We start from the raw sequence: 12460 nt of genomic DNA on the forward strand, positions 1-12460 counted from the left end.
TATCCTGGCACACAGTGAAAGCTTGGCAACACTGCTGCAAACACATATTTCCTCTGCTCAATTACTAGTTGGTGTTTTGGGGTTTTTTTTAGAACACAAGTTCTAGAAACACCACCTTTATGATTTCAGTGACACTTGAGAATAAATGGAAGGAACATAACTCGTGGCAGGAGGAACTTGCTCATGCTAACTTTTCATGCATTAGCTATATGATCAGGATGATTTCTAAGGTTCCAGCTACACACAAAAAAGCAATTCCCTTACCCAAGAAATATTTGTTAAGCACATGGATAATCATTTGCATTTTCTGTTTCAGCAAACACTGACATCATTTGGCACTGTCTCATCAAGTATCAAAATATATTATTCACAAAACTAAAAAGGCTACCTGATGATTCCACTACAAGCCTAACAAGTCTTCAAAATTAGGGTGTTGTTTTACAATCTCCCTGCCTGACACTTCCAGCATATGCTAGATTCATATGACTGTAGTACTTACAAGGGGTTTAAAAAACCAACCAAACAAAAAACACCTCCAAAAAAACCAAACTAACAGAGTGAGAATAATAAAGTCCAAGTACTGTCTCTCTTTGGCCATACCGCTGAAATCATCAAGGACAGTAACAATTATTGTGGTTATTTTCAAAATATGCACAACCCTCCAGCAAGCGAATGAAAATTTATTAAGTGAAAACAACCAACTTGCTGCTACGATGCAATAAAACTGATTCAATAAGGAAAGAGCAGGCCACTACCAGTCCAAATCAAATCTGGAAATAGAAATTTATTTTTGATACAGTGATACAAGGAGGTGGTTGCAAAAAGAACCATCACCAGAAGCCTAAACTAATAGAGTTTCCTGCAAAGGAGTCACAGTGTTTTGCAGGGTTTGAAAATCCCAAGAACTGCTTGTGTCTAACCTCAAATGTGGGGTGGTAGAGAAGGGACAGAACCGATCTTGATGCAGTGTTTGCATAGCGGTAGCACATACCTGGCTACTGGAAGGCAGTATCCAGGGTAATTCATATCTACTGGCATGATGGCCTGGAAAACATAACTAGCTCTATGGAATTTCTCCCCTCTTTGTAAAGTTGAACGCTTAAGTTTAGCTGGAAAAAAAAGTGCATTTGAAGCTAGATCCAAAAGGATACTGAAAGTAAAGAAGTCTCCTTTAAACTTTCAAAGTACATCTGTACAACACTGTCTGTTCCCATACGTAGAAACTGACTTTCAGCCAAATCTCATAAGACCTTAGTACTCAGCAGTTCTGCTACACTGGTCTTCAAATACAATTTAATTCCCTTCACTAAACACAAAAAAAACCCACCCAGAAAGATGCAAAATGTATATTGAGCACTATAAGAAAATCATTTTACCAACAGCACAAGTCCTAATGCATATGGATTTTAAGATAATTTTTAATGAGGACTGGTTGGCTATTCAGAGTGTCAGAAAAACTCTTCTAATACAATTAAGTTAATGCCAAGCATATTTATCAGAATCCACAACGGAAAAACTGTCAGCTTTCTTCCTGAAAAAAACAAAGACCCATTTACAGAAGCATTCTACACAAATAAAGGGGGTTTAAGTGTTTTATTTTTCCATTTGGAATGATTAGTGTTTATAATCAACAACATAAATCCACCTCTCAGTGAAAAACCTGACAGCTTGTTATTGCCAAACATATTACAATCTTCTGAAGGGTGAGGAATTACAGACATATAAAGATGAATAACATTATATCACCATTAAATCACATACTCTGTTCATAGCACTTAAATCCTTAAACATTGTAAACTAAGATTAGGAAAAAAAAAATCAACTTGTCCAGTGACAAAATACATTGTGTTTAGTACACAATATAACAGTACAGTTTAATACACTAGTGCGTTGAAAGGTAAAAAAAATGGACAGCTTCTTTGGAATAACTGCATCATTGCTGATCTCTCTCTTGCACAAACACTACTTGCAGCCACAGAAGCTACCAGAAAGTCTTCAAAAGTATCCTACTAGGAAAACCCATCACAGCTAAAATAAATTTATTCTGAGATATTATACTCATATTACTTGAATATGAGGACCCAAAATTAAATTCCTTCACATTTGGAGTAACCAGCGACATCCCTTATGAAATCAAGCAAGTAATGAACAGATCTGCATCCATACTTCAACCATCAAATGAAACTGATGTGGAAAACAGGCTTTCATTTTTCACTCAGTTAAGTAAACAGTTACTTCATATTTGGAAGCTTTCTAAGAATTTTAAAGTTTAGTGGTCTGAACCATTTTTCAAGGTTACTAGCATGTACAAAATTGAGCAGTATCAGTATAACAGCTAAAAGACAAAGCATTTTCAGTTATTAGAGATAGAACATTCTCTTCTCCAAAACCTAATTTGGAATGTAAAATTTCATAAAAAATTTTAAGGAATGATTTGTATTACATTAATTCTACATGAGATGACAACTTCAAAGACTGAAGTTAACACTTACTGGAATCAGCCTTCAAAGTAAAATGATCAGAAGAATAATCTCTATAAATCCAAGTATACTGCTAATCTTTTTCTCAAGATGTTGCCTGGTACAAATGGCCTCATACAGCTACTACTGCCCTATCAAGTCTGCAGACTACTCACTTGTCAGTTAAATACGATGTGAATGTGAAAAGTAGGTGGACACAGGAGTCATGTTTCATTATGGCAACAGACATCATCTTCTGACCAACGGCAAACAAGAAAAAATATGAAGCCAATTGAAATTGGAATGTGTGTGAGGGAAATCCCATTCAGTACCTCTTTATATTCTCAATGATTTGCTTTCTTTATAACACAGTAACTTGGGGGAAAAAATAAAATGAAGCAACAGCAAAACAGAATCCCTCCTTTCTCAAGGATCTGAAGTTCCCTCTGAATTTCACTCCATGATATGTAGGAAAAGCTGAAAAACAGACACTACTGTGTCAGTACCACTGGCTGGCTCACTATACAATTCTGTCTGTGTCCACCTGCTGTCACTTACCTTATGAACAGATTGCAGGCTCTTAAGGGCAAAGACTAATTTTTTTTTTATTTTCTTTTATACCAGGAAGTGATAGTATCCATATCTCCTCTGTGCCACAGTAATATAGTAAGCTAAATAACATTGTTATGCTTTAATTGTTTTCTGTTCTAAGCTTTAGATCCATCAAAAGTGAGAGATGGTTGCCTAAGTTTCTAGAAAACAAAGGCCAGTTTACACACGTGACCTGACACAAAAATAAGTATTCTGCTTGCCTGCATCCATGATGCAAAGCTTTTATTCTTTGCACCATGCAAAAAAACCACAAGGTTATCATCAACAAACTGTAAGTTATGGTATCTTTTCATCTATTTCAACCCTTTCATTGGAAAGAGGAGGTAGATTAGAAGTAAGGCACATCCTGCACTGCCTGATCATCCATAAGGCGCATTTACATTCCACTGAAAATAGGATCTATTTTAGGGCTGGCATGCAAGTTGGAAGAAGTAATCAAGAAGAAGTAATCAAATGCACTTGGAGTACAGTCACAGACTGTAGCAAAGAAACAGACAAAACATCTTTTTTTTACTACTGAAAATCTAGGTACTTTATCCAAAGGAAACTTGAGAATGATAGACCTACAAAAGTATGGGGCCACTGGCTCATAAGGCTTACTGGCACTTAATTCTTTTTTTCACAGTGAAAGGAATGGACATAATCATGGAAGTGTTAAATAATGCAGGTTAAGATGCACCTGTCTTCAGTTAACTCCTAAAGTTATCTTAAAAGTGAGCTGGTAAGTTGTTGTTATTAAAAGATATTTAAATCCATGAATTTGTTTTCATCATTACCTTGAACTAAAATTTACCCCAAAAAATCGAAGGGCAAAAATCCCATAGCAACTGGGATATAAAGTTACAGTCATGCTGACATCTACTCAAGTAAACCTTTAACAAATAATAAGGACAGAATACAGATTCTTTGCCAATAGATCAATCACAGCAGAGCATTAAGCTCTCCTCCAAGTTTCAACTGGCTCTTATTCAAAGTAATATGAGAACTGGGTTCTCCACATGTGAAAGGCACCTCAGCTGGCTTCAACGTGAAAGTTGTCAAACTGTGCAAACTCAAATGAGCGAGTTCCAAGAGCAGCCCAGCCATTGCTTGGTTTCGAAACAGTGACATTCTCCCAGAGTGGATAACCATTTAACAGTCCTGAGGCGGAATTGCCCTGTCAAAAAAAGGAAAATGTTAGCTTTGTAAAATCCAGCATCTGTGTTGACACTGAGCCTACTCACATGGGAGACGAGACAAAGCAGAGAGATGTCAAGTCAACTTTCAACTACGTTTCACACATTTTTCATGCAGAGGTGCTTCTAAATATTGCATAGAATCCTCCAGTGTCTATCAGCTCTGTGAAACAGATCTAATGCCTTCACAGAGAATATATAAAAGGCTCGTCTTCCCCAACTCACAGCTTTACTAACTGTGTATAATCTGAAAGGTAAACTGGTTTTCCTCTTCCACTTGTATAAGGCTCCCTCAAACAGCCCTACCATCTTAAGATATATCTGGCCCTACTTATGATATACCTGGCACTAATTCTGCAGAATTAGGCAGAAGTCAAAAGTAAAGATAGATGTAATTTAGTCATTAAGCTGAGAGGAAGAGGAGACAGCAGAACTTTCAAATATCACTCAAGCTACTTCAAGCTATTGAAATTAAAAACAGTTTCAGGAAAAATTACAATTTATCTTGCCAGTGTTCCACTAAACAGTTTTTAGAAAAAAGTACTTCAGTTTAATTGTATTTCTTAATCTGAAAGACAATTATAGACACAGGTAAAAGCAAAGAATGCCTTACAAGAAGGAGTTAGTGTAAGAATTCCTTAAAGAGGGCTCTGCACTTCTGTTATTACATCAAAAATATATTTGGCACAAAACACTTGAACAGCACAGACAGAAGTTTGAAGCATCGTAATTTTAAAGCTACCATACTGTCTTGTGTTTTAAGTTATTTATGTTCAGTAAACCTTCAGGTTAACAAATGTCTTGGCCTGTTTTACAGATGGCAATCACTGTCATAAATGTAGGTGTACCACAGCCAAAAGTAAACTACATCCATTCCAGTGAATGACTCAGGTACAAGTGTCCCTTTGTCTCCAAATGTGATAGCACAAGAGAAAAAAAAATAGCTCCTAATACTCAATGACATTTTAGCATGAGGGATTCAGTGCATCATTTTAGAAGAGTTATCTTCAGTAGCAGATCTCCCCAGCTAGGATTCAAGCTTCCCCACATTCCAGACCACACTGCAGTTACTAACGTTATATTAGACAATGGGATTAGGCATTTGGAAAAAGGAATTAAGGCCTTTTAGTTAATTGCACCAATGTCACACCCAGGTGAGTGCACAGGTATATTTAAAGCAGAGTTTGCGAGTACTTTCCTCACCAAGTGACTATGATCAAAAGGGGTGGAGTGGGGGGGAAAGAAAAAAATGTGGGCAGGCTTCTCATTAACTGTAGCCCATTTATACAGCAACATTATGCCTATGCATTTTTATTACAGTAGAGAAGGTTGGCAGCTCATCTGAGTTCTCTAGTCCTTTACTAGCTGCACATACAAGGCCTTAGCCTGCAAAGGGAACTGGTGGGAGACAAATTTGTAAAACAGGCCAGTTTAGTAGTTTACTGACTGTCTTCAGAAAAAAAGAATCAGATCTTTTTGTTAGCTTAAACAAGAGATTTGCCTCTCTGACCCTCCTACCTCCATCTTCCAATTTATCTTTCCAGTTATTTTCTATACCCTCTACAGTTTCTCAAGATCTCTTTAAAAATACAGGCAGCAGAACTTGGTATGGCATTTTAATATTGGTTTAAAATAACAGATATTATTTATGTTTTAGATAGGGTAAACTAATACAAGTAGACCACCAATAGTATAGCATTGTTTTGTCTAAACCATTTAGGACTGAAGTTTCATAACTGTTTTTCTGGCTTTTTGCCTGTGTCCTTACCTGAATGTTGAGAGTAAGTGTGTGCCATGCATTATCTCGGACACCAGAAAGTCCTTTCATTAATATTTCTTCTCCAGCTGCAAAACATGCTTAAGTTAACAAACTGTTACTTCAGCCTTTTGCTGATACTGATAAATACCAAGCCAGCAAAAACAAAATAATATCTCTTTTTCAGAAGTGCTCAGGACTGACATCTTAACAATTTCAATTGCAGCATGGAAGGTTTAACATGCAAACTGGGCTCTACATTATCAGTGCATTCTCCTGTTTTGCCAGGACTGTTTTCCCACTAAAATCTCTAATGCTCTTGGCAATTTGGCATGAGATGAGGATTCGCTCTATTGAGAGTAGGAGTTCATGAAGTGTGACAGTAGCTTTCACTCTGCTTGCTCTATAGACCTCCTTCTTTGTGTATTGTTTGGAACTATTTTAAATCACAGGGTTGGAGTTGCCACATCATCATGTTGCTTAGTTCTACTCAAAATATAAGCTAAGCAAAAATTGGGTGTACCTGACGCCTGGATGAAGACCTGAAAAAAAAAATTAAGTGCTACAAGTCTTCAATTATTCAGCAGACAGTTTTAGCTGCAAGGTAATTTAACATTCAGGATCCCTTCTACAAATCTATAAAGATGACCAAAAATCGCTGTACAGAAAAAAATTATCATATTGTGTAACAAGTGTCTCAGTCTGAAATAATGAGGTGGTTAATCATTTCATCTAGGAAAAATTAGTTTTGACAGCCTGAGAAACTAATTGGGTAATGTTGCGATGTCTTATTAAAAATAAATACTGGAGTCGATCCTAAACACAAGTATATTTTTACATACAGCTGAAATTTAAGTTTTTATGGAGTTAGACATTGCAAGGAGCACCAGTATGCTAAGGGAAGATATGTGAAACCTTCTTTATGCTACTTGTCCATGGTAAAAAAGGAAAGGAACACACACACAAACACACAACGATATATCTTATCAGATATTATTGTATTTGTATTGTATTTTTGTAGATCTAGAAGCTGCATTTGACTCATCAGAAATTACTGCAAATTTTAACTCATGAAGTGATAGGAAATGCATTTAAACAACATAGGCTGCCACTATTTGAAAGAAAAGAACTTTTAGCTACTGATGAAGTTTTATGACACACTCTTTCATGTGCCTGTCAAATGCTCTACCAATGGAATGTTAGCATCACAAGTAGAATATGCTCTCACTCCACTGAGCTAGACTAACAGTAGGATGCATAATTTGAGGAAAAAGTAGGCCACTCATCATCACCTAAGCCAGATGTATGTACAGTGACTTGCACTGCTCTTCAAGACAAGTCCCTGCATGTCGCTCAGGATTTTTTTCAATGTGTAGTTTAAGAATACAGACCAAATCTTTCTGTAATTAATACTGTATCAGAGTATGTATGAAAAGCAAAATAGATTATATTTTCTAGTGCAAATAGGTTTTGTCAGTGGAAAAAGAAAAAGACCAGAAAGCTAAGCCTAAGTAGCCCGCCAGTAGCCTTAAGATGCTTTCTCCACCTACAAAAAGGGGTCATTATTAGAGCACAATAGCTTAAATTCATAGTGATGACAAGTGAACTACAAAATCTGAATGTTAGTCATTTTTACCAAGGTTGTCAAAAAGACATGTTCATATGCCAGCATCCTCTTTAGCAAAGAGCTGCTTACCTATATCACGAGTCACTCTGTAGGTGCCATCTGCAAAAACCCAGAAGAAAACTCCCTTGGTACGTCGAACATATATCCCACCATTGTCAACTCTTCCTGCAATAAATACACCCCCATCATGTTGCTTTTCTATGTAGATGTCACAGGTGACTGTCATGTTTACCCTGTAAGAGAAGTTCAGTGCTTTTAGAAGGATGGAATCAATTTTTTTAAGCAGGCAATAGGTAGAAGAATATTCCTTATTCAGTAGAGCAACCTTCTTAAGGAAAGATTTAGCAATCTTAATGCGGGAGAAGCACAGAACTTGTTTAGACTCATTCCCACATGTCAGTTCATAGATTTTCACAGGCATGGCAATTCTCAGAAACCAACAACGAAACAAAGTGTATTGTCAGCAAGTTTCAATTAATTATTAAAATAAAATTTTAAAAAACCAACCCACACAAAAAAAGTCTACCAAACAGTAGTTTTGCATGTCCACAGAAAAGCTGTCAGGTCTGCAAAATGAAAAGTTGCTTCTAGATAACTAAATCAAATCCAAGATTCAAGGTCATAGCACCAGATCTGCTAAAATTTGCCATTTCTCTAAGATTTTTAATACAGGACAAGTCTTAAATAATCCAGACTGCTTGCCCCAAAACCAAAACAAATGTTTTTAAACAAAATGTTCAAATAGGTTGAAATTATTTGATTTTCCTGAGGTGATACTCCAGCTCAACAGTAAGACACTATGTTATACACTTAATGACAGCTGTGAAGGAGAATAAAGCAAAGTGATACCAGAACCATCAAATAGCACCTAGTAAATTTACACAACTTCTTCCTCTCCAAAGCTGCACTACAAGCCTCCCAACCATAAAAATTAAAAGCATTCTTTACCTCTATTAATGTATATTAAAATTAAAAATCTATATCCCATATACGAAAACATTTGCAATATGGATACAGCCGCAAGGTCACATATTTAGGAGGTTTATAATTATCCATGATTATTTACAGAATGTGAAAAGACTCTGTGACACCAGCTCAGCTGATAACTGAATCAAAGAATATCTATTTTAGATATCTTTTCTCCTCACTTCTAACACAATAGTAATACTATTAGAGGTATTAGATTCTTGGATATATATTCATTACACAAACAAGATTACTTTCTTCATTCCCTATGTATTAAACAAGAGAACTCCCACATCCTCCTTAAGCCATTATTAAGAGACTGGAAGCAATGAATAATTAATTAAATAGTAATGTTTCAGAATATAGCTAGGTTCAATAAAACAATCAGAGCAAAACACTAACAAATCAGAAGAAGGGAAAAAAGCTTTCATATGCACAAGTTTAAAATGCAAACTAAAACCAACTAAATAATCCTGAAATTGAATCATAATAAATTGCCACTAATGACTGAAGTCAAATATGATTCCACAGAGAAATTTAGTGCAAGATTGATTCCGAATTTTAATGGCACACACTAATTGTTGAAAACATCTGCCAGAGACAAGATTAGCTTTAAACTGAGGATGAAGCACACAAATCTGAGGGCCTGAAATTGAAGACCAGCATTACAAAACATTACAGATCAGTAAAACTTGAAGAATCAGCTGAATATTCAGGACGCAAGCATGGTTCTGAAAATAAGATGAAGATTCAGAAAGAACTGGATCAAAAATGAAATAATAGGAAGTTCTTAGGCATGTCAGTAGAGTAATTTAAGAATACAGCCTGCATCGCTGTTATAGGAATCACTGAATATGATTTACTCGATGAGGGAAAGTTGATTATAGGGGTAATATGAGATTTTTTCTTAACAGAGGGTTGTAAAAGAAAACATCAGATAACTGAAGAACAAGCTCCAGTTACAAGATTATGGTATTCTTCCAGGCTTCTGATCAAAGTGATTCAATCACTTCTCCAGGCCTGAAATTAGAAGTGCGAAGCAAGTCCTTAAAAAGCATTTGGGACATCAATGATCTAATCAAAGTGAAAAAAATGTGACAGAATGACTACTTTAAAGAACATGTCAAAAGAATTTAAGCTAGAATTCTTAGAAAAAGTTTTAAGCATGAAGTTTATCATTACTATAAAAGCACAAGTAATTAACAGGCTCTCTCCCAAATGCTTATTAATTCTAAATAAACATCATTCTAAAATATGCTGCTTGATTCCAAATTACCATTACAGCTCCTAGAAAGAATTGCAATTGTAACCATACTCTTATCAAAGCAATAAACCTCAGTTACATTTACCCAGAAATAAAACTGGCTGAGGTAGTAGTTGAATCAAATCCACACAACTCTAGGAACTGCTCAGAAGATGGCAGTCTGCAACAAATACAACTGAATTATCAATGAAATAGTCTGGGAATTATGAGATTGATCAAACTGTTAACAATTAATCCAGATAACTCAAAATTATGTAATATAAAAGTAATCAATTTTTTTTCTCCCATTTAAAAATATTGAAACTCAGGGCATATTTTGAATTAGGATTTTGACTTGGTCTTTCTAGTATGTCAACTCAGATCCATTATCCTGACAAAATAGCTTGAAAAAATATGCCCAGCAGGACAGAAGTTAAAAAAAAAAAAATCCGAGACAGTGTAGCAGTGGGCCAAGTAACCAAGAGATGTGGTGGACTCCCCATCCTTTAAGAGTCATTTAGACAGACACAGTTGATCTTTGGCCCTGAGCAGCGCTCAATGACTTTTGGAGGTCCCTATGACATCATTCCTACATATGTACAGAGAATCTGAATGCAAAAGCACAAGCCCTCTGTCCAAGAGAAATGAGGCTTGAGACAGATTAATTGATCCTAACTCACACTGGTAGGAGGACATTTCCCCAAACGTCACTAGAAAATAGTATTTACATACCACTGAAAATTTCCTATGATACTGATGGTCTGGTCTGCATCAGAAACCCAAGTGATGGGCCGCTGAACCACCACCTGGCGGAGTGTGAACACATGATCTCCTGGGTCAGAAGCATTTACAAAGTATTCAAAGACACCTGTCTGATCTGCAAAATTTGGGGCTTCACTGAAAGGTGGATTACCTGTTCAGAAAATAAAATACATATCAACTCCAAAACATTATTTTTCTTCTAAATACTCTTGTTTTCAGAAATTTCCCCTGAAAATTTTCTTCAGAATTTTAACCTGCTATATGAAAGCACAGTCTCCAAAATTGAAGTTTTTAAGTAGACACCAGTTTTCGCAAACACACAAGCAAAGTAAATTGCCTTCTTCCTTACCTCCCTTCCAAAAAAAAGTTCACTATAATTATGAGCTATACCATTTGCAGCAAGAATTTCCAAACTGCTAGTGAACATCCAGTTAAGACACAGAGTAAAATACACCTGATTTCAAGTGAAGTGTACAGGTGTAAGTTGTTGGAGAAACAGACATAAATAAAAAATAAAATTAAAAAAAAAAGAAAAAAACACACAAAAAAACCCCCCACCAAAACAACAAAACAGACCTCAGACTACTTCATGTAGAGGATTCAAATAGCATAACTTACTGCCTTTCTACATTATGGTTTTATCTGTGTGTGAATAAAATTTTGGATAACAGAATTCTGACTTACGTATATTAAAATCATCTTTGTAATTTGAAGGAAAGGGATGAGGCGGAGGTGGCTCTGGGTAAATGCACTTATGTCCTGTCTTGAGTGTGGTTAAAGTGTAGACTTCATCCACATCTAGATCTAAAGAAAATCTTCCCCTCCACACCTAGAATTGAAGAAAGCTCAAGCTGCAAAAATTAAACAACTAAATGACCAAGTACTCAAGTTCTTGAATTAAAGAAGATCCTCTAAAGTCCTGCTTTAAGGCATACGTCCTGTCTTCTTGCCTCAGAATTTAATATCTCCAGGCTATTTTGAAAATTCCTTTCCCCTAAATTCTTTATTACCTCCAAGAAAGCTTGTATATAACTGGTAAAATTGCAATCAAAAGGCCTTAATGAAATGTGCCCTAAATATGCACCTTAAGCATAAAAGTCAAGGAGTTTCAGCAAAGGGGGAAAATGCACTTGAAATTGAAGAGAGACCGTAATTATAACTGATCAACTCACCTTTACAGGGCGGAGTCGCTGAAAAAGACTGGAGTTTCCAGATTCAAAACCAAGTCTAGAATGCCACACTTGAAGGGTTTCCACCATAAACTACAATGAAACACAATATACAATTTAAAACAACAGCAGCAAAATAAACAACCTTGAATATTCACCTTGAGAAGTATCAGTCCTCTGTGGGTGTCTAATTTTTGTTATTTTAAAGCTGTTGATCACATTAGAGGCCACGACTCTGCTCAGCTAGTCATTACATATGCCTTATATTTTTATCAATTATACATCAATAATGTCCTAACATGCAGCAATCTTGTTTTTAAAGACAGAAAGCATTGCAATCACACAACATAATCTTTAGCTTCTCTTTTACGAACAATGGTACCCCTTTGATACAAGCTCTGTGCCTAGGAGTAACTAGACTGAAATAATCTCCTGCTAATTTCACTTTAATGAGACCTTTAGTTTAGTTGCTGGTCCTTTGATATCCATTTTTGAGCAAAGTATTACAGATCTCCAAAATTCTGCAATACTATGACATATCAATAAGCTACAAATTTTAATCATACCTAATCCCTAAAATTAGGGATATAAGCAAGCAACCTAGAGCTTGCTTTTCCTAAGTAAATCATTTTATTGCCAAAAGTATTGTCCAAGCTGTTTCCTCCTAAAGGAAACCAATGTCATCAAAAAT

At 35.9% G+C, this 12460-nt stretch overlaps 1 protein-coding gene across 2 annotated transcripts in view; it reads right to left on the reverse strand.

The window, feature by feature from the left end:
- Positions 1-1576: 1576 nt before the first annotated feature.
- GALC (galactosylceramidase) overlaps positions 1577-12460 on the reverse strand; it is a 33674-nt gene continuing 22790 nt past the window's right edge. For both annotated transcript variants that reach the window (XM_027673070.1, XM_027673076.1), the window contains exons 12-17: positions 11773-11862; positions 11285-11429; positions 10571-10751; positions 7699-7862; positions 6015-6091; positions 1577-4227 (exon numbers count right to left, since the gene is read on the reverse strand). In XM_027673070.1, the coding sequence (XP_027528871.1) occupies positions 4084-4227; positions 6015-6091; positions 7699-7862; positions 10571-10751; positions 11285-11429; positions 11773-11862 (801 nt within the window). In that variant the 3' untranslated portion in view covers positions 1577-4083. The remainder of the gene's footprint in view (positions 4228-6014; positions 6092-7698; positions 7863-10570; positions 10752-11284; positions 11430-11772; positions 11863-12460) is intronic.

This window comes from Neopelma chrysocephalum, unplaced genomic scaffold, assembly GCF_003984885.1.
Source record: "Neopelma chrysocephalum unplaced genomic scaffold, ASM398488v2 Primary Assembly neopelma1_24, whole genome shotgun sequence".
NCBI classification, from domain to species: Eukaryota; Metazoa; Chordata; class Aves; order Passeriformes; family Pipridae; genus Neopelma; species Neopelma chrysocephalum.